General features: G+C 44.9%; 1 protein-coding gene across 5 annotated transcripts in view; it reads right to left on the bottom strand.

The window, feature by feature from the left end:
• Window positions 1–24,153, bottom strand: part of LOC123413118 — a 30,153-nt gene extending 6,000 nt beyond the window's left edge. For all 5 annotated transcript variants that reach the window (XM_045106068.1, XM_045106069.1, XM_045106070.1 and 2 more), the window contains exon 1: window positions 22,378–24,153. In XM_045106068.1, the coding sequence (XP_044962003.1) occupies window positions 22,765–23,463 (699 nt within the window). In that variant the 5' untranslated portion in view covers window positions 23,464–24,153 and the 3' untranslated portion in view covers window positions 22,378–22,764. The remainder of the gene's footprint in view (window positions 1–22,377) is intronic.
• Window positions 24,154–24,566: the final 413 nt, after the last annotated feature.

Below are 24,566 nucleotides of genomic sequence, written 5' to 3'. Positions count from 1 at the left end.
ATTTGCACTTTTATTTGAGACGGAGATTCTGTGAGGAACCTTCATATATATGTCTGAATCCAGTGACCCGTAAAGATATGAGGTCACGATGTCCATCAACTGCATGATAGACGATTTTGCACTGCCAAAGATATAATATACCGGAAAGTGGTTCCACTCATTACTGGAGAGTATGTTTCATTGAAATCAATGTCGGGTTTCAACGTGAAACCTTCTGCTACGAGCCTTCCTTTATATCCCGCCTCATTGTTCTCATTTCGTTTCTGAAAAACAACATTTGAATCCAACAGGGAAAACATTGGGAGGTGTAGGTATTGCTTCAGTGAATACCTTTCTTTTGTTAAGCAAGGCAATTTCTATGGATTGCATCCTTCCATTTAGGACAGTCGGAATGAATTTGGCACTCAACGATAGACCTTGGACCATGATCAGTAAGAAGGATATCTGCAATCTATTCAGCAAAATATATGTCAACAGTCGTAGTCTTACGGTCAAATGATTCTCCAGAATCAACATAGTTGATGGAAATTTCCTGCACCCCTAGAGACTCTTCGTGATTTCCCAATATGATTGAGTCTGGGTGTTCTGATGTTCCAGCTAGTTTATGCAAACTGGAGCTGGGTTGTGGAGGTTGCCCCTCCACTAGGTGTATACTACCCATGACGTGTTTGTCAATTTTGATTTGACCTGCATTTACTCACTTCGAGGTTTTTCTCCTTGATTTCCTTTGCTACTTGCTAGAAGCTTGCTCCTGGTCACAGGTCGTACTACTCCCCCTCTTTTTAGGAACAGGGAGTTGAGTGGTTTTTACTGGTACGTCCGCTCTTTTTGGCGCGTTTCTGTCCGGATTTAAGGATTTTGTAACACCTTTTAGATCAGTAAATGAATCTGGTAGATTATTTGCAAGATGTTGCAAATTAATGATCTTCGAAACTTGAAGTTCGGTCTCATGAGTATGTGGATCAGAGGATGAAATGGCATGAGCATTCCAATCAATTTTCGGGAATTCTTTATTGTACTTGAAATCTCCCCCTAATGCCGGAAAATGTTCCTCATTGAATATGCAATCAGCATGACGGTTTGTGAATATATCCCCAGTAAGGGGTTCTAGGTACTTAATAATCGACGATGATTTGTGCCCCAATAGATCCCCAACTTTTTGTGTGGGCCATAGATGTCCGGTGTGGTGGTGAGATCAGGATGTATGAAGCACATCCGAACTTACGCAAATGGGAAATGCTAGGAGGATTTCCACGCACCAATTACGAAAATAGGGTTTCCCCCCGATTTATATATAAAGCCTCGACCAGAGCATACAAGACACCACACGATTCAGCACAACACACGCACACGAGGTTCAAAACACACACAGGCCAGCTGGCAGCCGGCTAGTGGCACAGTAGAACTCAGACTAAAACGTCATGCTGGGGGCACATCACATGTAACCCCAAATAAAGAAAGAAAGTAGCGAAGCTAATCTGGCTCCGGAGGTGGCGGTGGAAGTGTCGTCGGAGGGGATGTCAGGCGAGTGGCGACAACTCTCAATGCAGCAGATGCAATGTCAATGGGGTCCCGGTCATTGCGCCAACTAAGCGGCCGCCAAATCTGGATGAAACCACATAATTTGAAGATTGCATCAGTCGCACGTAAAGGGATAACATGCTCTATCACAAGTTTATTCCTTATATTCCAGAGGGTCCATAGAAGGGCACCGATGATAACCCACAGGGCCAGCCTCACAGCCTCACCGTGAGTCCCTAGGACCTCGGCAAACAGATCAGGGAGGTTGTCGTGGCACCAACTACCACCAACCGCCTCCCGTAGATTGCACCACATGAACCTCGCCGTCGGGCACACGAAGAAAATGTTATTGTAGTCCTCTGGGACCTAGCACAGAGGACACAATCCATCGAAGGGGCCGTGTTGTTTCAACACCTCCGCCCCGGACGGCACCAAGCCGCGCAGCAGTTGCCACAGGAAAATCTTGTTCTTCAATGCACCTTAATTTCCCACAGAATATTCAGTTCAGTCGGTCCTGGGGTCGGTAAAATCGCTTGGTATAGCGATTTGGTTGAGAACCGTCCACTAGGATCCAGGTCCCAATGGATTACATCCTCTTCTATGGACGGAGGGTGTAGAGCCACACACTGAAGAAGCTCATCCCATATGTCCCGCTCAGCGGGAACGAAAGACCTTCTGAAGGCTATACCCATTAGATCAGGTAGCGCGTCCTCCACTGAGATGAGCTGATGGACGCAAATGCAAAAAAGAGGCTGGAATCGAGAAGCAAAGGCCTGCTGACCGCACCATCGGTCAAGCCAGAATAAGGTGGAGTTTCCTCTTCCCATGTCGATGGAACAGCCCAGACGGAGAACTGGCATGAGTTGGACGATGGACTGCCAGAACAGGGAGCCCCCAGTTCTGGTTGCGAAAGCTGATACGTCCCAAACGTCTTTACAATTTTTGCTTCTTCCATGATCTTTTGGGTGACAATGTTATATGTTTTGCTACACTTTTATCATTTTACGCATATTTTGACTAACCTACTAACTCAGTGCACCTAGTGCCAGTTTCTGTCTGCTGATGTCTATTTTGTAGGGGCTTTTACCCAATTTTCCGAAGCTCGAAAAATTACAGAAAAAATATATAAAAAATCAGCGAAATAGAAGCTTTCGGGTCACCGAAAATGGCCAAGAGGGGGGCCAGGGGCGGCCCACGCGACCTGCTGGCGCGGCCAGGCCCTAGGCCGCGCCAGGAGGCCGCCTGGGTGGGCCCCACCTCTTCCGGTGCCCTCCTTTGGCCTATATTTAGAGTCCCAAGAGGAAACCCTTCCACAACTTCCAGAATTGCGAATTTCTCTATCGTTTCGCCACCGCAGCGCTTCCGAGATTGGGAGCGTCAGGAGACCTCTTCCCAGCACCCCGCCGAAGGGAGGATTGACCTCCGGGAGCTTCTCCACCGCCATGGACGCTTCCCGGACGTGCCGTGAGTAGTCCTCCTTGGACCATGGGTCCATGAATAGTATCTATGTGATGTCTTCTCTCCAATCTTGTGCTTCAATGGTTAGTCCTTGTGAGCTGCCGTACATGATCAAGGCATCTATGTAATTCTCTTGCTATTGCTATGCTCGGTTTGTTGGGATCAGATGGATTATGAGATTATGTTTAGATTGTTATGAGTTATAAATTTTATTATCCTTTTATACTATGTTCCTTAGTGATTCATGCATGTTCTCCGTTGCTATTTATTGCTTTGGTCGAGTAGTAGATTGTAACTCCAAGAGGGAGCGTTATGCATGATTGTGGGTTCATGCCCCTCGATGTCTAGCTTGAGTGATAGAAACATGAGACTAGGGGATGTGCTGTTGCCACCGGGGAGAAAACAAAGGTGCTTGTGACCATGGTTGCAAGGATTGTTTACCTTACGCATAGTTCGTTAATGCATTTATCCATTGCTTTGAGTTTACACTTTGGATGGGGCTCGCAACTTAATACCGGAGAGATGTTCTGGATAGATATCTCAAGGTGGATGATTAGTAAGTAGATGCTGATGAATAAACGGTCTACTTGTCTCAGCGTACTTCCCATTACTATTGAACCTCTAACTATCAAGTAGCATAATTAGCATTGTGGTGCGTTCATAATTCTTTCAATTGCCCAACTGTGATTTGTTTACCCAAGCATAGTTGTTTATCGTCTTTTGGGAGAGAGATATCACTAGTGAACATCATGTGACTCTGGTCCATATCATCATCATTGTTTACACCTCCATCATTTACCGCTTTCATTTACTTTTCTGTTGCAATCACTATTACCTTCCCGCTTGTGTTTTGATCCTTTGCAAACTACAAGGCTGGAGAGATTGAGAACCTCTCTGTTCTCGTTGGGAGAAAAGTTATTTGTTGTGTGTGCAGGTCCACGTATTTTGCTAGCGCCAGGGTGGAAGACACCTACTTGTTGATCCTAGGAGTCCTCCTGGTTCGATAAACCTCACAGTTCCCGTGTGAGGGAAAACTTGCTGCTGACTACATCTCAACCTTCCACTTGGGGTAACCAACGAGGTGCGAGAAGTATATACATCATCTCGTCATCAAGCAAAGTTTTCTGGCACCATTGCCAGGGACTCCAGTCTTCAAGATAGGGGAGTTGCACGCTATCCTTTACCTTTGCTTTTTAGTCTTGTTAGTTTGCTTTTTAGTTTTGGCTTTAGAGTCCTATACCAAAAACCACAAAAAACTAGTTGCTTTGTTCTAGCCGCTGCTATGGGTTCCACTGAGAACACCATGTTGGATGACTCCACTAGTCACAACAACCATGACTTTATCTACACTCCTATTGCTGGTCCCGCCACTGGAGCCACGTCCTGTGAGATTAAACCTGCTTTACGGAACCTTGTTATGAAAGATCAATTCTCCGGTGCTGGAGATGCTGCTGCTTTGCACTTGAACAATTTTGTTCAGCTCTGTGATATGCAAAAATATAAAGAAGTAGATGTTGATATTGTTAAACTTAAGCTTTTTCCTTTCTCCTTGAGACGAGGAGCTAAAGTGTGGCTTCAATCTTTGCCTAGGAATAGCATAGATTCTTGGGATAAGTGCAAAGATGCTTTTATTGGGAAGTATTACCCACGTGCTAAGATTATCCAGTTGAGGAGTAACATTATGAATTTTAGGCAATTGGATAATGAACATGTTTCTCAAGCTTGGGAACGTATGAAATCTCTTGTTAAGAATTTCCCTACACATGGTTTGACTACTTGGATGGTTATCCAAACTTTCTATGCAGGATTGAACTTCACCTCGCGGAATGTGTTAGACTCGGCCTCAGGAGGAACCTTTATGTCAACTACACTTGGTGCTGCCACAAAGCTATTGGATGAGATGATGACAAATTATTCTCAATGGCACACCAAGAGAGCTCCAACGGGTAGGAAGGTAAACTCTGTTGAGGAGATCTCCTCCCTTAATGATAAGGTTGACATGACCATGACTCTACTTACTAAGCAAGCTCCTATTGATCCTCATGATGTTCCTTTAAATTCTTTGGTTGCTCAAGAAAGAGAGCAAGTTGATGTTAATTTTATCTCTAGGAACAACTTTAATAACAATGCTTATAGGAGTAATTTTGGTAGCAATCCTAGACCGTTCCCATCCAACAACTATGGGAATAGCGACACCTATAGTAACACTCCTAATGATAGAAGAATGCCTAGTTATGAAAAACTTTTAGAGATAGAGAAGGCTACAAAGAATTATATGCACACCCAATATGAGCAGAACAAGGCCTTCTCTAGACAATTAGATGAGCATTATTGTATCTTGCAAAACATTGGAAGACAACTTGTGAGCCTGAATAGTGAGATTTCCAATCTCCAAACTAGACTCACTACCACGGAGACCCAAGTCTCCAATATGTCGCATACACAGGCCACTTTGATAAATCAAATGGCGGCCAAACCTGAAGTGGTTGTATATCAAGAATAGGAAGAGAGAATTAAGAGCCTTTCTACACAAATTACCATTGCTACTATACAACTTGTTTAGGACCTCAAAACTTTTAGCACCCATCGCACTCCTAGTCCCAATGGACCTATTAATCGTGATGCTAATACCTCAACTATAGGACAAGAAGGTCCTTTGAATTTAGAGACTACCAAAAGAATGAGCTTAGATGACATTACTACCACTTTAATTAATGGTAGTAACCTTGATTTTTACAATTGTAGTCTCTCCGAAGTTATCACCTTTTTGCAAAGAATGGCTAAAGACCCCCACACTAGTACACTCAATATTGCCTTCACCGAGCATATTACCAATGCTCTTATCAAAGCTAGCGAGGAGAAGCTCAAGCTAGAGACTTCTATTCCTAGAAAACTAGCAGATGGTAGGGATCCTATGGTCAAAATAAAATTGAATAATATCTCTTGCTTTGCATTGTGTGATGTTGGAGCTAGTGCTTCCGTTATGCCCAAAAGAATGTATGATATGCTTGATTGGAAACCTTATGATCCATGTTCTTTTGGTGTTCGTCTTGTTGATTCTTCCATAAAGAAACCTCCAGGGAGAATTGATGATGTGCTTATTATTGTCAATGATAATTATGTGCCCGTTGATTTTCTTATTATGGATATTGAATGCGATCCTTCATGTCCAATTATTTTGTGACGTCCTTTTCTCCGCACCGTTGGTGCTATCATTGACATGAAAGAGGGAATTATTAAATTCCAATTTCCTCTTAAAAAGGGAATGGAACACTTCCCTAGAAACAATATTAAGTTACCTTATGAGTCCGTTACTCGGGCAAGTTATTCTTTTGGAGTTGATAACACTTGATCTTCTTGCATTATACCTAGCTCAAAGGCATAAAAGAAAGCACTCATTGGGAGGAAACCTATTTTTTTAACTTTCTGTTTTAGTGGTCTTGATGCTTCTTACTACTATAGCAACATCATTGTATCTTTATTTTTAAGCTTTGTGCCAAGTTATAGCCTCCGATTGCAAGAAATTTCAAAAATTGTGACATGCTGTCTAGAGACAGATTATGTCTGCTTGACGGAAAAATTCACCAACAATCACGAGATCATCTTTTTGATCTGAGTATTTTTGACAGCTTGGTATATATAATTGACTTTCTGGCATCTGTTATGAGGTTTTTGATTTGAGTTGCACAAGTTCCCCGAATAAATTATTTACTACATGTTGTTTTGTTCTTCACAGATTCTGCCATGTTTTGCGTTTCCATTGTTTTGCAAATCCTAAGCTTACTTTTTATTTGCAAAAAGCTTTTGGAATTCATGAGAAGTAGTATATTTCCATGAAAATCTTTATTTTCAGTAGGTAATGAATTCTTTTATTAAGGGTACTAACCACTCTAATTAGCTTATGATGAGTTTTGTATGAAGGGAGTTTTCAAGTATGCAATGGGAGATGATGAAAGAAGATACAAGAGTGTCAAGTGATCAAGCTTGGGGATGCCCCCGTGCACCCCAAGAAATATTCAAGGAGACTCAAGCATCTAAGGTTGGGGATGCCCCCGTGCACCCCAAGAAATATTCAAGGAGACTCAAGCATCTAAGGTTGGGGATGCCCCCGTGCATCCCCTTTCTATCAACAATCATCAGTTCGTCCATCTCCATGCTATATTTTTATCACTTCATATGTTGTGTACTATGCTTCGAGCGTCACGCTATTTACTTTTTAGTTTTTTTAGTTTTGCTTGCTGTTCATAACAAGTCGGAACCTAGCCTATCTTGTTTGGGAGAGAAACACGCTCCATTCCACTCTAGAACACAACATAGGTTTTCATGCTTATCTTTTATGTGTGTTCTCTATCTTTCCATAGCTACTGTCATTCTTAGATCTTAGTTTTCATGCTTATCTTTTTAAGAGCTTTTATTTAGGTTGCTTTTGGAACTCTCTTGAGTTTTCATGCTTATCTTGTTTAGAGAGTTGTCTCGTTGCACTGAGTTGTGTGTCTTGCATGAGTAGGTAATTGAGGTTGCTATTTAAGTATAGTAGTAACTTGCAATAGTTTTGAGGTATTGATTTGAGTAATGTTTGGACTATTGGTGCCAAGATCTTGAGGCTATTAGTGATAGGTGTCGTATTTTGGGAAATCCGTATGTTTTTCAAAAACTAAAAATTACTTGAGAACTCTAGCTACTAAATTGATCGCTAACCTCTGGAGGGGTTGGAATATATAGAGTACCCTCACGTTACCATGAGTCGAGGATGCGCAAGGATAACCAAACTCCCAAACACTCCTCCTCGGGGTACTTGTCTCTTTGTTAATTTCCTAACTAGATAGAGAGTTACCGATAATAAGTGTATGAGTTCTTCGGACTAATGTGAGTATTCGGTTGTTGGCACTTCCACCATCCATATTTTGCTAGCCTCTTCGGTACCATGCATTGCCCTTTCTCACATTGAGAGTTGGTGCAAACTCCGCCGGTGCATCCAAACCCATGACATGATACGCTTTGTCATACATAAGCCTCATTATATCTTTCCTCAAAACAGCCACCATACCTACCTATTAAGGCACTTCCATAGCCTTTCCGAGATACATTGCCATGCAACATCCACCATCTCATGACTTGATCTTCATGTCATACATGCTTTTGCTTGATCGTAGAGTCGCATGATAGTTGGGCCTTGCTCCAATTATTGCTACATGACGCGCTAGTATCATTGCATATCCTGCTACACTGGCACACGCATACATTTGCATACATCATGATAATTTTCACTTGCCTTTATGTTGAGTAGTTACTATAAAGTGTGATGATCTTCTTTTTATGCATGTAAAATTTAGAGTGTTGCCCTTAAGTGAGGAAAAGATCCCAAAGAGGACAAACAAAAGATCCCAAATAGGACAAATGAGAGATAAATAGAAAGAGCCAAAGAGGCCACAAAAAAAAGAGGAAAAGAAGAAAGAAAGAAAGAAAAAGAGAGAAGGGGGCAACACTACTATTCTTTTGAAGATCCACACTTGTACTCCATTGCTATATTGGTACGACATAGAGAGTATCATTCATGCATAACTATGTGGGAACCCTTACACTATAGAACTTGGTTTGCATATTCCAATGATGACCCTCCTCAAATGAGCTCTAGGTCTTCATGAGCAAACAAGTTGGATGTACCCCCAATAGTTCCATTGGAGAGCTTGCCTTAGCTCATATGTGCATCCGTTACATGGCAATCCCTACTCCTCACATCATATCTATCATTTGGCTTTCTCTCGCCTATGGTTGTCCTCAATGATGTGAGCCTTTCACACCTTTTTGTCTCCCTTCCACATCATTATTCCATTTTCCATCCTAAGTGCCAGCATATCTTGCTTACGCTCATCCATTGCATGAGTGCTCAAAGTCGAAAGGGAGAGGATCATTTTGACTTGTGCCTAACTAGTGGTCTGGGGATGAGTTAAAATAAGATTCCGAAGGAGACCAAGTGTGAAATTCTAGTAGATTGAGTTCTCAATTAAAAAAATATTTTATGATCTCAAACCATCTCCCACTTCTTGCACGCAAACACCATTTGGAGACATTCGAGTCACGGACAGCAAGACCTCTTGCACCTTTATGTTCTTACTTTGGTAATCTCAATACTAGATATAAACTCTTGCTTGTTATTGTCTTGACTTGAATTGCATATCTTACTTGCTTTAATTTGAAGTTCTTATATGTGTGTTAGCATGTCACCACAGAAATTATTGTGTTATCATTTATCTACTCGAGGACGAGCAGAAATTAAGCTTGGGGATGTTGATACGTCCCAAACATATCTATAATTTCTGCTTGTTCCATGATCTTTTGGGTGACAATGTTATATGTTTTGCTACACTTTTATCATTTTACACATATTTGGACTAACCTACTAACTCAGTGCACCCAGTGCGAGTTTCTATCTATTGGTGTCTATTTTGCAGGGGCTTTTACCCAATTTTCCGAAGCCCGAAAAATTCCAGAAAAATATATAAAAAATCAACGAAACAGAAGCTTCCAGATCACCAAAGATGGGCCAGAGGGGGTCAGGGGCTGCACAGGTGACCTGCTGGCGCGGACAGGCCCTAGGCCGCGCTAGGAGGCCTCCTGGCTGGGCCCCACCTCCTCCGGTGCCCTCCTTTGGCCTATATTTAGAGCCCGAGAGGAAACCTTTCCACAACTTCCAGAATCGCAAATTTCTCCATCGTTCCACCGCCGCAACGCTTCCAAGATCGGGAGCGTCAGGAGACCTCTTCCCGGCACCCTGTCGGAGGGAGGATTGACCTCCGGGAGCTTCTCCACTGATACGTCTCCATCATATCTATAATTTTTGATTGTTTCATGCCAATATTCTACAACTTTCATATACTTTTGGCAACTTTTTATACTATTTTTGGGACTAACATATTGATCCAGTGCCCAGTGCCAGTTCCTGTTTGTTGCATGTTTTTTGTTTTGCAGAATATCCATACCAAACGAAGTCCAAACGTAACAAAAACTTACGGGCATTTTTTGGAATATTTATGATTTTTGGGAGAAGAATCAACGCGAGGCAATGCACGGAGTGCCCACAAGCCCTGTCGCCGCGGCCAGGGGGTGGGCCCGCGGCAGGCAGGCTTCTGGACACCCCTTAAGGCGGTTGGAGCCCTTCTTTCGCCGCAAGAAAGATAATATCCGGAAGAAAATCGTGTTAAAATTTCAGCCCAATCGGAGTTACGTATCTTCGGGAATTTAAGAAACGGTGAAACGCAGAATCTGGGAGCGCACAAACAGAAGGACAGAGAGAGAGAGAGAGATCCAAATTTTACTTGACAAGAGGTGGGTGATTGGACTACTTGACAAGATTTTTTTTGCCTATTCCAAATTTTACTTGAGAGGTAGCTACGATAGTTACAACAGGTCAAGCACACCCTACACATCCAGTTCTAATAGTATTGCAGCGGAAAGTAAAACATGCAAGTGTAAAGTAGAGGAGTAAGGTAGGGAGATCAAACACATGAGGTTGACACAGTGATTTTTGGCATGGTTTCGATTGGTGGCTCTATCGTATGTCTGTGTTAGTGGAGACTTCAACCCACGAAGGGTAACAACTATGAGAGTCCACACAAGTCTTCACCCACAAGGGGTCCACAAAGAAGAGGCCTTGTCTATTCCACCACGGCTTACATCCACACAGGGCTAGCCTCACTCCCGGTATATCTTCACAAAGTAGGCGATCTCCTTGCCCTTGCAAACATCTTGGTTCAACTCCACAACACAGTAGGAGGCTCCCAAGAGACACCTAACCAATCTAGGAGGCACCACCCTCCAAAAGGTAATAGATGTGGTAGATCAATGAACTCCTTGTTCTTGTGCTTCTAAAGATAGTCTCTACAACGCAAATCACTCTCTCACAGAATATGAATGGGTAGGAGAGGTTGATTTGGTGGAAAGCAGTTTGGGGAGGCAAGAGATCAAGTTTCAAAGGATTGGATTGGAATATCTTGGTCTCAACACATGAGTAGGTTGTTCTCTCTCAGAAAATGGAGATGGAAATGAAATATGTGTTCTGAGTGCTTCTCCCATGAACGAGAGGTGGGTGAAGGGGTATATATAGGCAACAGCCAAAATCCAACCGTTACACACAAAAGTGCAAACTCGGTGACACCGAAGTGGACAACTCGGTGGTACCGACTAGTACTAAAATTGTGAACTTTGAATCTCGGTGAAATCGATATATAGAACTCGGTGGCACCGAAAAGGTGACTAATGGTCAGATGACCAAACTCGGTGGCAGTGATACTCAAACCCGGAAATTCTGATTTTGTGTATCTTGGCAACATAATGTTGGTCACACTGAACTCGGTAGCACCGATGCAGTTTTGGTTGCACCAATTTGGTGGGAATGGCCAGGGTTCTGTATGAGGTTCAAACTCGGTGGGTCTGAAGTGGTGATACGTCTCTGTCGTATCTACAAGTTTTGATTGTTTCATGCCAATATTCTACAACTTTCATATACTTTTGGCAACTTTTTATACTATTTTTGGGACTAACATATTGATCCAGTGCCCAGTGCCAGTTCCTGTTTGTTGCATGTTTTTTGTTTCGCAGAATATCCATACCAAACGAAGTCCAAACGTAATAAAAACTTATGGGGATTTTTTTTGGAATATTTATGATTTTTGGGAAGAAGAATCAACGCGAGGCGATGCACAGAGTGCCCACAAGCCCTGTCGCCGCGGCCAGGGGGTGGGCCCGCGATAGTGGGCCTTGTGGCCACTCCTTAAGGAGGTTGGAGCCCTTCTATCGCCGCGGGAAAGATGATATCCCGAAGAAAATCGTGTTAAAATTTCAGCCCAATCGGAGTTACAGATCTCCGGGAATTTAAGAAACGGTGAAATGCACAATCTGGGAGCGCAGAAACAGAAGGACACAGAGAGAGAGATCTAATCTCGGAGGGGCTCTCGCCCCTCCGCCGCCATGGAGACCATGGACCAGACGGGAAACCCTTCTCTCATCTAGGAAGGAGGTCAAGGAATAAGAAGAAGGAGGGGGGTTCCCTCCCCCTCTCTCCCGGCGGTGCCGGAACGCCGCCCGGGACATCATCGTGTGACTGCGATCTACACCAACACCTCCGTCATCTTCACCAACATCTCCATCATCTTCCCCCATCTATATTCAGCGGTTCACTCTCCCGCAACCCGCTATACCCTCTACTTGAACATGGTGCTTTATGCTACATATTATTATCCAATGATGTGTTGCTATCCTATGATGTCTGAGTAGATTATCGTTGTCCTATCGGTGATTGATGAATTTCTATGATTGGTTTAATTTGCTTGTGGTTATGTTGTTGTCCTTTGGTGCCCATCATATGATCGCGCGTGTGGATCACACCATAGGGTTAGTTGTATGTTGATAGGACTATGTATTGGCAGGCTAGAGTGATAGAAGCTTCAAACCTAGCATAGAAATTGATGCATATGGGATTGAAGGGGGACCAATATATCTTATTGCTATGGTTGGATTTTACCTTAATGAACGTTAGTAGTTGCAGACGCTTGCTAATAGTTCCAATCATAAGTGCATAGAATTCCAAGTAAGGGATGACATGCTAGCAGAGGCCTCTCCCACATGATACTTGCTATCGATCTAGTAACGTAGTCAATTGCTTAGGGACAATTCCGCAACTCCTACCACCACTTTTCCACACTCGTTAGACACTCCTAGTTGTCTCTTTATCTAACCAGCCCCTAGTTTTATTTACGTGTTCTTTACTTTCTTGCAAGCCTATCCTATCACTCCTGCAAAGTACTTCTAGTTTCATACTTGTTTTAGGTAAAGCGAACGTAAAGTGTGCGTAGAGTTGTATCGATGGTCGATAGAACTTGAGGGAATATTTGTCCTACCTTTAGCTCCTCGTTGGGTTCGACACTCTTACTTATCGAGAAAGGCTACAATTGATCCCCTATACTTGTGGGTTATCAAGACCTTTTTCTGGCGCCGTTGCCGGGGAGAGATAGCGTGGGGTGAATATCCTCGTGTGTGCTTGTTTGCTTTATCACTAAGTAGAGTTATTTGCTATTCTAAGCTGGTCTTTATCTTTAGTTATGGATATGGAACACGAAATACCAAAAAAATTAGGTGTACTTGCTACTCATGGAGATGGGGAACCTCCTAAAACCCTCGAGGCTCGTTATGTGGAAAATATTATGCACTTCTTTAATAATCCTGAGAAAGCCCCATTCAATTATATAATGGGATACACGTTGGATCAATGTGAATACTTTAGGGATTATCGCTTGACTCAAAAAGGGAAACTTTTATGGGATCAAATCCATTTGTTGAAATAGTATACTTGGGAACTATGCAAGAGATATGGTGTTACTTGTTGCTCTAGGATGAAGGCTCCACACCTTCCCTTTTCTTCTGGATTTAATGATCATAGAACCTCGGCTTCTTATGCTAATGGTATATATGATTACTATGATGTGGATCAAATAGAAGAGTTTGTTGCTTTTATGGGTGCTTATGAAATTGAGGCTCTGTTTAAAAGGTGTGATGATAATGATGATGCTCCTTACCGATCTGAAAATTTGGCTATGCTTCGTTATTGTTATACTAATTATGAATATAATGCCCATATTGAACGATTTAAGGAGAAATCCTATGCTGCTGAAGAAGAGACTATTATTTTGCAGGAAACTATGGAAGAAGAAAATGCTGAAATTGTGAGCTCATTAGATGAAAAAGATGAAGAGGAGAGCGAAGAACAAAAGGAGGAAGAGCGGACTAGCTACCCGTGTCCACCTTCTAATGAGAGTATCTATTCTACTCATACATTATTTAATTTCCCTTCGTTCTTACCGAAGGATGAATGCTATGATCCGTTCGATTCGTTTGAAATATCCCTTTTTGATGAACTTGATGCATGCTATGCTTCTGGCCATGTTGCCAATATGAATGATGCTTATGAAGATGAGCTAGCTATAGTCCCTTATGTTAGGCATGATGATTTTGATGAATATAATATGCATGTGCTTGCTGCTCCTACTTGCAATTATTATGAGAGAGGAACTACATCTCCACCTCTCTATGTTTCCAATACAATAAAATTGCAAGAAACTGCTTATGCTATGTATTGGCCTTTACTTGATGTGCATGAATTGTTCTTTTATGACATGCCAATGCATAGGAAGAGAGTTAGACTTCGTCATTGCATGATATATGTTACCTTGTGCTCACTACTAAATTTCAAATCATTGCTAATTAAAATTGGCTTTGATATACCTTGGGATTTGGGTGGATCCATTACTTGAGCACTTTATGCCTAGCTTAATGGCTTTAAAGAAAGCGCTGCCTGGGAGACAACCCGAAAGTTTTAGAGAGTCATTTATTTATGTTGAGTGCTTTTATTTAGTTTAAAAACAAAAAAATATAGAGGGGAACTTAAAACTTTTTCAAAAAGAGAAGTGATTGAAAGGTGATGCATTGTGGAAGTGAGGGTCGACCTTGAACACTTGTGTTCATGATCATGGAAACAATGTAGAATTTTTCATGGAAGTTTATCACAAAAATAATTATCCCCTTGTAAAATTCCTTTGTGTTTTTAAAAATAATGTGCCAAGCAAAGCCTTTACGATTAGTTTGGGTGATAGTTGTTTGATCACACTGAGAAAAGACAGAAACTTTCTGCTCACGAAATTAATTTTCATTTTTATTCTGTAAGAGATTTTGAGTTGATTCTTTTTTCTTCTGATTGATATGCAAATTTTACAGAAGTTCGTAATTTTTCAGATTTTTTGAGATATCATAGGTATACGGAGTATATAGATTGCTACAGACTGTTCTGTTTTGACAGATTCTGTTTTCTATGCATTGTTCTCTTATTTTGATGGATCTATGGGTAGTATTGGGGGGTATGAACCATGGTGAAGTTGGATTACAGTAGATATATTCTAATGTGAATATAGAATGAGTTCACAACAGTACTTGAAGTGGTGATTTATTTTATTATACTAACGGATCTCACGAAGTTTTGTTGAGTTTTGTGTGATTGAAGTTTTCAAGTTTTTGGTGAGAGCACGATGGATGAAGGAATAAGGAGAGGCAAGAGCCTAAGCTTGGGGATGCCCGAGGCACCCCAAGGTAATATTCAAGGAAGACTCAGGTGTCTAAGCTTGGGGATGCCCCGGAAGGCATCCCCACTTTCGTCTACAATCTATCGGTAATTTTACTCGGAGCTATATTTTAATTCGTCACATGATATGTGCAAATGCTTGGAGCGTATTTTTTGTTTATTTTTTCTTTTTATTTTATGCACCATGCTGGTATGAGATAGTCCTTGGTTGGATTTATAGAATGCTTCTTGTGCTTCACTTATATCTTTTGAAGTTTGGATTGCCTGTTTCCCTACACATAGAAAACCGCCATTTGTAGAATGCTCTTTTGCTTCACTTATATTTGTTAGAGCGGGGCATATCTTTTGTAGAAAGAATTAAACTCCCATGCTTCACTTATACCTATCTAGGGAGTTAACAGGAGTTGGTCATTCACATGGTTAGTCATCAAATCCTACATAAAACTTGCAGATCACTGAATATGATATGTTTGATTCCTTGCAACAGTTTTGCGACATGAATATGTGATATTAGAGTCATGCTAGTGAGTAATTGTGTATTTTTAGAAATACTTGTGTTAAGGTTTGTGATTCCTGTAGCATGCACGTATGGTGAACCGTTATGTGATGAAGTCGGATCATGATTTATTTATTGATTGTCATCCTTTGTGTGGAGGTCGGGATCGCGCGATGGTTAACTCCTACCAACCTTTCCCCTAGGAGCATGCGTGTAGTACCCTGTTTCGATGACTAATAGACTTTTGCAATAAGTATGTGAGTTCTTTATGACTAATGTTGAGTCCATGGATTATACGCACTCTCACCCTTCCACCAATGCTAGCCTCTCTAGTACCACACAACTTTCGCCGGTGCATTACACCCACCATATAGCCTCCCTCAAAACAGCCACCATACCTACCTATTATGGCATTTTCATAGCCATTCCGAGATATATTGCCATGCAACTACCACCATTCCGTCTCATGACATGTGCCACCACTTCCATATTGCCATTGCATGATCGTAAGATAGCTAGCATGATGTTTCCATGGCTTGTCCGTTTTTTATGTCATTGCTATGCTAGATCATTGTCACGGTACACTACCGAAGGCATTTCATATAGAGTCATCATTTCTCTAAGTATCGAGTTGTAAGTGTGATGATCTATATTAATAGAGCATTGTCCCATGTGAGGAAATAAAAGAGGCCAGCGAAGCCCATTTACAAAAAATAGGCCGAAGATGCCCACCAAAAAAAAAGAGGCCAAAGAGCCCACAAAAAAATGAGAGAAAAGAGAGAAGGGACAATTGCTACTATCCTATTTCCACACTTGTGCTTCAAATAGCACTATGATCTTCATGACAGAGAGTCTCCTATGTTGTCACTTCCATATACTAGTGGGAAATTTTCATTATATAACTTGGCTTGTATATTCCAATGATGGGCTTCCTCAAAATTGCCCTAGGTCTTCGTGAGCAAGCAAGTTGGGTGCACACCCACTAGTTTCTTTTGTGAGCTTTCATACACTTATAAGCTCTAGTGCATCCGTTGCATGGCAATCCCTACTCACTCACATTTATATCTATTGATGGGCATCTCCATAGCCCGTTGATACGCCTAGTTGATGTGAGACTATCTCCTCCTTTTTTGTCTTCTCCACGACCACCATATTCTATTCCACCTATAGTGCTATGTCCATGGCTCACACTCATGTATTGTGTGAAACTTGAAAAGGTTTGAGAACACTAAAGTATGAAACAATTGCTTGGCCAAAACCGGGGTTGTGCATGATTTAAGTACGTTGTGTGGGGAAGATGGAGCATAGTCAGACTATATGATTTTGTAGGGATAACTTTCTTTGGCCATGATATTTTGAGAAGACATGATTACTTTGTTAGTATGCTTGAAATATTATTGTCTTTATGTCAAATGATAGACTATTGCTTAGAATCACTAGTGTTTTAGTATTCATGCCATGATTAGATTATATGATCAAGATTATGCTAGGTAGCATTCCACATAAAAAATTATCTTTTTTATCTTTTACCTACTCGAGGACGAGCAGGAATTAAGCTTGGGGATGCTGATACGTCTCCGTCATATCTATAAGTTTTGATTGTTTCATGCCAATATTCTACAACTTTCATATACTTTTGGCAACTTTTTATACTATTTTTGGGACTAACATATTGATCCAGTGCCCAGTGCTACTTCCTGTTTGTTGCATGTTTTTTGTTTCGCAGAATATCCATACCAAACGAAGTCCAAACATAACAAAAACTTACGAGGATTTTTTTTGGAATATTTATGATTTTTGGGAAGAAGAATCAACGCGAGGCGATGCACGGAGTGCCCACAAGCCCTGTCGCCGCGACCAGGGGGTGGGCCCGTGGCAGGCAGGCTTGTGGCACTCCTTAACGCGGTTGGACCCTTCTTTCGCCGCAAGAAAGATAATATCTGGAAGAAAATCGTGTTAAAATTTCAGCCCAATCGGAGTTACGGATTTCCAGGAATTTAAGAAACGGTGAAACGCATAATCTAGGAGCCCAGAAACAGAAGGACACAAAGAGAGAGATCCAATCTCGGAGGGGCTCTCGCCCCTCCTCCACCATGGAGACCATGGACCAGAGGGGAAACCATTCTCCCATCTAGGGAGGAGGTCAAGGAAGAAGAAGAAGGAGGGGGGCTCTCTCCCCCTCTCTCCCGGCGGCGCCGGAACGCCGCCCGGGACATCATCGTGTGGCGGCGATCTACACCAACACCTCCGTCATCTTCACCAACATCTCCATCATCTTCCCCCATCTATATTCAGCGGTTCACTTTCCCGCAACCCGTTGTACCCTCTACTTGAACATGGTGCTTTATGCTACATATTATTATCCAATGATGTGTTGCTATCCTAGGATGTCTGAGTAGATTATCGTTGTCCTATCGGTGATTGATGAATTGCTATGATTGGTTTAATTTGCTTGTGGTTATGTTGCTGTCCTTTGGTGCCATCATATGATTGCGCGCGTGGATCACACCATAGGGTTAGTTGTATGTTGTTAGGACTATGTATTGGCAGGCTAGAGTGAGAGAAGCTTCAAACCTAGCATAGAAATTGACGCATATGGGATTGAAGGGGGACCAATATATCTTATTGCTATGGTTGGGTTTTACCTTAATGAACGTTAGTAGTTGCAGACGCTTGCTAATAGTTCCAATCATGAGTGCATAGAATTCCAAGTAAGGGATGACATGCTAGCAGAGGCCTCTCCCACATGATACTTGATATCGATCTAGTAACGTAGTCAATTGCTTAGGGACAATTCCGCAACTCCTACCACCACTTTTCCACACTCGTTAGACACTCGTAGTTGTTTCTTTATCTAACCAGCCCCTAGTTTTATTTACTTGTTCTTTACTTTCTTGCAAGCCTATCCTATCACTCCTACAAAGTACTTCTAGTTTCATACTTGTTCTAGGTAAAGCGAACGTAAAGTGTGCGTAGAGTTGTATTGGTGGTCGATAGAACTTGAGGGAATATTTGTCCTACCTTTAGCTCCTCGTTGGGTTCGACACTCTTACTTATCGAGAAAGGCTACAATTGATCCTCTATACTTGTGGGTTATCAAGATCCACCGCCATGGACGCTTCCCGGACGTGCCGTGAGTAGTCCTCCTTGGACCATGGGTCCATGACCAGTAGTTATGTGATGTATTCTCTCCAATCTTGTACTTCAATGGTTAGTCCTTGTGAGATGCCCTACACGATCAAGGCATCTATGTAATTCTCTTGCTATTGCTATGCTCGGTTTGTTGGGATCCGATGGATTATGAGATTATGTTCCGATTGTTATGAGTTATATATTTGATTATCCTTTTATATTATGTTCCTTAGTGATTCATGCATGTTCTCCATTGCTATTTATTGCTTTGGCCGAGTAGTAGATTGTAACTCCAAGAGGGAGCGTTGTGCATGATTGTGGATTCATGCCCCTCAATGTCTAGCTTGAGTGACAGAAACATGAGACTAGGGGATGTGCTGTTGCCACCAGGGAGAAAACAACGGTGCTTGTGACCGCGGTTGCAAGGATTGTTTATCTTACGCATAGTTCGTTAATGCAGTTGTCTGTTGCTTTGAGTTTACACTTTGGGTGGGGCTCGCAACTTAATACCGGAGAGATGTTCTGGATAGATATATCAAGGTGGATGATTATTAAATAGATGATGATGAATAAACGATCTACTTTTCTTGGCGTACTGCCCACTAATATTGAACCTGTATATCAAGTAGCATAATTAGCATTGCGGTGCGTTCATAATTCTGTCAATTGCCCAACTGTGATTTGTTTACCCAAGCATAGTTGTTTATCGTCTTTTGGGAGAGAGACAACACTAGTGAACATCATGTGACTCCGGTCCATATCATCATCTTTGTTTACACCTCCATCATTTACCATTTTCATTTACTTTTCCGTTGCAATCACTATTACCTTCCCGCTTGTGTTTTGATCCTTTGCAAACTACAAGGCCGGAGAGATTGACAACCTCTCTATACTCGTTGGGAGCAAAGTTATTTGTTATGTGTGCAGGTCCACGTCTTCTGCTAACACCAGGGTGGAAGACACCTACTTGTTGATCCTAGGAGTCCTCCTGTTTCGATAAACCTTACAGTTCCCGTGTGAGGGAAAACTTGTTGCTGATTACATCTCAACCTTCCACTTGGGGTAACCAACAAGGTGCGAGAAGTATATACATCATCTCGTCATCAAAAGCTAAGGGTTGTCCCCGAAGGTATTTGGCCCGGATAATATCTAGCCAGAGACCACCTTCGACTGCTCCTATTCTCCATAGCCATTTGGAGAGGAGTGCAATATTCATCCTCTTGGATGAGATAATCCCAAGACACCCCTGGTCCTTGGGTTTGCATATCGCCGAGCATTTGACCATGTGATATTTCTATTTATCGCCTTTCCCAGCCCAGAAAAACCGCGATTGGTACTTGACAATCTCATGATGAAGGGATTCATTTAGGCTATAGAACCCCATCAGATACATCAATAAACTCGTCATCGACGAGTTGATAGGCACCACCCGAGCCGCTTTGGATAGCCAACGTCCTTGCCACGGATCCACCCGGTGTTGTACCTTGGACATTGTGGGTCTCAGATCCTTCTCCAGGATGCGAGAGTCGTTGACGGGCAAGCCAAGGTAAATGGTCCGGAAAGTCCCCAGACTACAGTTAAGACTATTTGTAATCCGAAGCTTATCCTTGTCTGAGTAGCCCAGGGCCATGACTTCGCTTTTGGCAAAGTTAATGGTTAGGCCGGATATCTCCTCGAAGCACAGGAGGAGGAACATCAGGTGGGCAATGTCCTGAGACGATCCTTCTACCATCAGGATCATGTCATCGACATATTGGAGATGGGTGATGCCCCCAGCCCCAAGAAGGTGGTGGCACAGGCCCGTGAGGTGGCCGACCCCTTTGGCCTTGTCCAGGATAGCGGCCAAGGCATCAACCACGAGGTTGAATAAGAAGGGGGAGAATGGGTCTCCCTGCCTTACTCCTTGGCCAGTTGGGAAGTAAGGACCAACCTCGTCGCTGAATTATCGGCCGTCTTACCGCTCATCACCATTTGCATAATCCTAGTAATCTAGAAACGGTCGAAACCCTTTTTGGTCATCATTTCCCGCACAAAGGACCAATGAATCGTATCGTAGGCCTTGTGGAAGTCGATCTTTAAGAAGACCGTGCAAAATCGCTTGGCCTTGATTTCATGAATGACTTCGTGAAGGACCAGAATCCCATCCAGGATTAGATGACCTTTGACAAAGGCCTTCTGGTTGGGATGGGTAATCCGTGGCGCTAAAAGGGCCGCCCTACTAGTGTACCCTTTAGCTAAAATCCTGAAGATTACATTGATGACAGTTATTGGCCGAAACTGCCTAATATCCGAGGCCCCGGGCACCTTCGGGGTGAGGAAGATTATCCCGAAATTCAGCCGCGAGAGGTTGGAAACACCCTGTTCAAACTCGTGAAAGAGCGCCACAATCTCTCCCTTGATGGAATGCCAGAATGTCTGGGAAAACCTGACCGACAGGCCTTCTCGTCCCGGAGCCGAGTATGGATTCATCCCTTTGATGATCGTGGGCACCTCTTCCTCCTCGAAAGGAGTGAGGAGGGCCCTATTCTCAACGGCCGTGACCCGTTGGCCCCTATCCAAAATGGAGTAAGCCAGTGCAATGCCCGACCTCGTTCGGGCCGCAAAGAGCTCCTTATAAAAGCCGTCCATGTGCATCCGAATCTCTCCGGGCTCTTGCACCAGCTGATCACCATCCCAAAGGAGTGGGATGGTGCATCTCCGTCTGCGGCCATTAGCGATAGCATGGAAGTATGCGGTGTTGGCATCACCAAAGAGCACCCAGCTGCAGGCTCCCCGCTGCCACCAGTAAGCCTCTTCCTTGCGGTAGATCTCTAAAGGAGACCGTAAGAGGTTAAAGTCTCCCCCTATAATCAAGGGGAGGGTGGCGCCTCAATCTTACGGTGCAACTCATCTAAGAAGACCTGAGATCATGTGTCGTTGGATAGACCATACACCACTATGACTTCCCATTTCAAGTTCACATCTCGTTCCCACACTTCCATGCTAACAAAGAACTCTCCCCGGTCCATGGACCCAACATCAAATGTGGTATCCTTCACCCCTAGGAGGATGCCACCCGAGTGGCCAGCTACCCCCGAGGAGGGTAGCCAGTGCCAGGCAAATAAGTGCCTACTAAGGTGCTCTAGTTCGGGTAGCGAAAAATCAGTTCGCATGGTTTCAGAGATGGCAACGATGTCAATGGCTTCGTCCAACATGTAGTCGATGAGCTGCCTGCGGCGGCCATCATTCCCAAAGCCGTGGAGGTTCCAAAATAGTGCCCGCACCTATCCATCTAGGGGGTCCACCCTGGATCCTGGAGCAGCAAAGGCGCTGTTGGTGCGGTGGAGCAGCAAAGTGCGGGCACGATTGCGGCCGCGGATCTCCGTCGGGGCCAGAGGGCCAACCTCCCCACACGCCAGAGGCCGTGAGGTATTCGTACCCTCAGCTGTAGCCCAAGCCCGTGCTGCCAACAGGCATTCATCAAGGATTTGCTTTGCCTGAATGGCAGCGAGCTGCTCAATCGCGGGACCTTTTTCCCCACGAAACACTATGGCAGCATCGTATGCAATTTTAGCCAGCCGACCAAGGGGTACACTCACAAGCACGGAAAAGGATAACGAAACATCACCAATAGAAGTTGCAATGGAAGGGTCGAGGGACGGACCTAGGTCCAGGTCACGTAACGCCGCCCGACGCTCGGCCTTCTCGATGGCGTTGGGCGACGCCCCCACCACGCTCGAAGAATCGATGAGCGCACTCTTCCATGCCACCGTCGTAGGAGAAGAGGCCAACTAGGGCCTGCCTTTGGGACGGGGTGGGTGAGGCGGCGGGTCTAGGGGCCTGTCAAACAGCCGGGTGGAGGGGTGCATCGTCGCATCAGGGGACGAAGGCGAACCATCGGGCCCATCACGTGTTGGCAGCAGTGACAGAGTGGGGTTGGGCTCATCTGAACGCCCCACCGATGAACCCACCCGGGGCGAAGAGGGTGGGAAGACCTCCAACCCCACACTATTGGCATCGCTCGCCCCAAGTGAGCGAGGTGAGGCCGGCATCACGGAGCCACAAGAGTCCGGCGGGTCCTCCCCTGGTCGTGGGAGAGGTGTGTGCTGAGCCTCACCCACCAGCGTACCAGCGTCCAGGGATGTAGTGGATTTGTCCGGACCGGCGGCCTGAGATGGCTGCGATAGTGGGCCCGACGCATCATCCGCGACATCATCGTCGCTGCCAGCCGAGGGGGACGCGGATGGACGGCAACGGGAGGGTCACGACCAGTGCCCACACCACCCTCATCCTTGGGCCCAGGGTGGCCCGCGTCGGGCGGCAAGCCTCCGTCACCCAGCGTCTCCGCGTCCTCGACGGAGATACGGACGTTGTAGCCCGCGCGGTTGAAGAAGATTTGCATGATAGTCTGGAGCTTGGACGAGTCATGGGTCGGGAGTTTGACACGTACTGTTGTCTTGAACAGGGACGCCTCGTCCACCTCCAGAATCTTTCCAAGGAGCTGCGACATCTTGCGAATCACCTTGATTTGCTTGGCAATCGGGGGAACGCCCCTAATCTGAACCCACACAGGCTCAAGCACGGCCGCAACAAGAGGATCAACCTCCGGAACAGAGATATTGACGGTGAGCTTGTTTAGAGTCAAGGTGAGTTCACCGATGGGGGTTCCAAAGCGCAGGCTAGCTGGATCAGGGAAGAGTGGTGTGAACTCATGATCCGAGATCTTCGTGACCCCCCAATTCCAGTTCATCTTGAAGAGGTGCTGCAGCTCTGCCGTTATGATGGCAGGAGATGCAGTCCTCCCACCCAGGACCGAGATGAGGGCAGAGAGCGCCGATGAAGCAGGAGCCTCAGGAACCTCTAGCTGGTAGTATCTGAAATCATCGAGTGCGTGACTCTACAACATCATCTCATTGTCTAGGCCACCCTCTGGGCACAACAGAGCAGGGTGCTCTGTGCGCTTGCATTTGTGGCAGGACGGGGGTTTCTTGCATACGGCTTGGTAATGGCCCTCCTCCCCGCAGTTGAAGCACGACACAGCCACAACGCGAGCGGCAACCGCGATCGGAGCGTCCACCGTATATGGGGCCAAAGGGTGGGACACCTAAGACGCCTTCTCGGCATCGCCATTGGAGGGATGACCGCCCTTCTTTTTCTTCTTCTTGGCAAAAGTGACTTTGCCAGCCTTGCCCGCCTTGCCACCGATACCAGACGGTGGGAATTGGGCCTGGCGCTTGGGCGGGTTGTAGTGGCAAGGCGGGGATCGCTCCGAGCGACCTGAGCGCACTTGAGAGCGGGACCAACAACCACGTGGGGAGGACCGCTCCTCCCGGTCCCTCCAGTGGTCGGGGGAGCGAGCGGAGGACGGGAATCCCTCTAGGATGAGGGTTCCGCGTCGGCCACGTCCTTGCCTTTTCCTTTGAGGAGCGAGCCACGCAGCTCGGACTCCCGTCGGCTGGCCGAGGGGGAGATGCACCACGACGCGGCCTCCAGGTCAATCCTCGCTCATCGGGTCCCGGCGCTTCGGGCGAGGAGCGTCACCATCGACCTCGCGTGTCATGTGTGGACGTGGCGAGGAGGAGCGAGTAGGGGTGACGGCGCGGGGAGGGGACGAGAGTGGCGGCGGAAGGGCGGGCCATAGCGGATCATGCACCCAGCTAGGGTTATGCCCGTAGGTGGGCCGGGCAACACCGCAGACCCAGTAGACCTGGGAGGAGCGAGGCCCACCCTAGTGACGTGCACCACCCCCCTCGTGGGCCCAGTGACCCTCGCCCCTTGACGTTTGCGGCCCAAGGCCCAAACATCGGCCTAGACCATCGCGCACCTCGGTGGGATGGTTGGGCAGGGTTTCTA

This window comes from Hordeum vulgare, chromosome 7H (genome assembly GCF_904849725.1).
Source record: "Hordeum vulgare subsp. vulgare chromosome 7H, MorexV3_pseudomolecules_assembly, whole genome shotgun sequence".
NCBI lineage: Eukaryota > Viridiplantae > Streptophyta > Magnoliopsida > Poales > Poaceae > Hordeum > Hordeum vulgare.
Note: the sequence above shows the minus strand (reverse complement) of the source record. Positions and strands in the feature narration are given on the sequence as shown.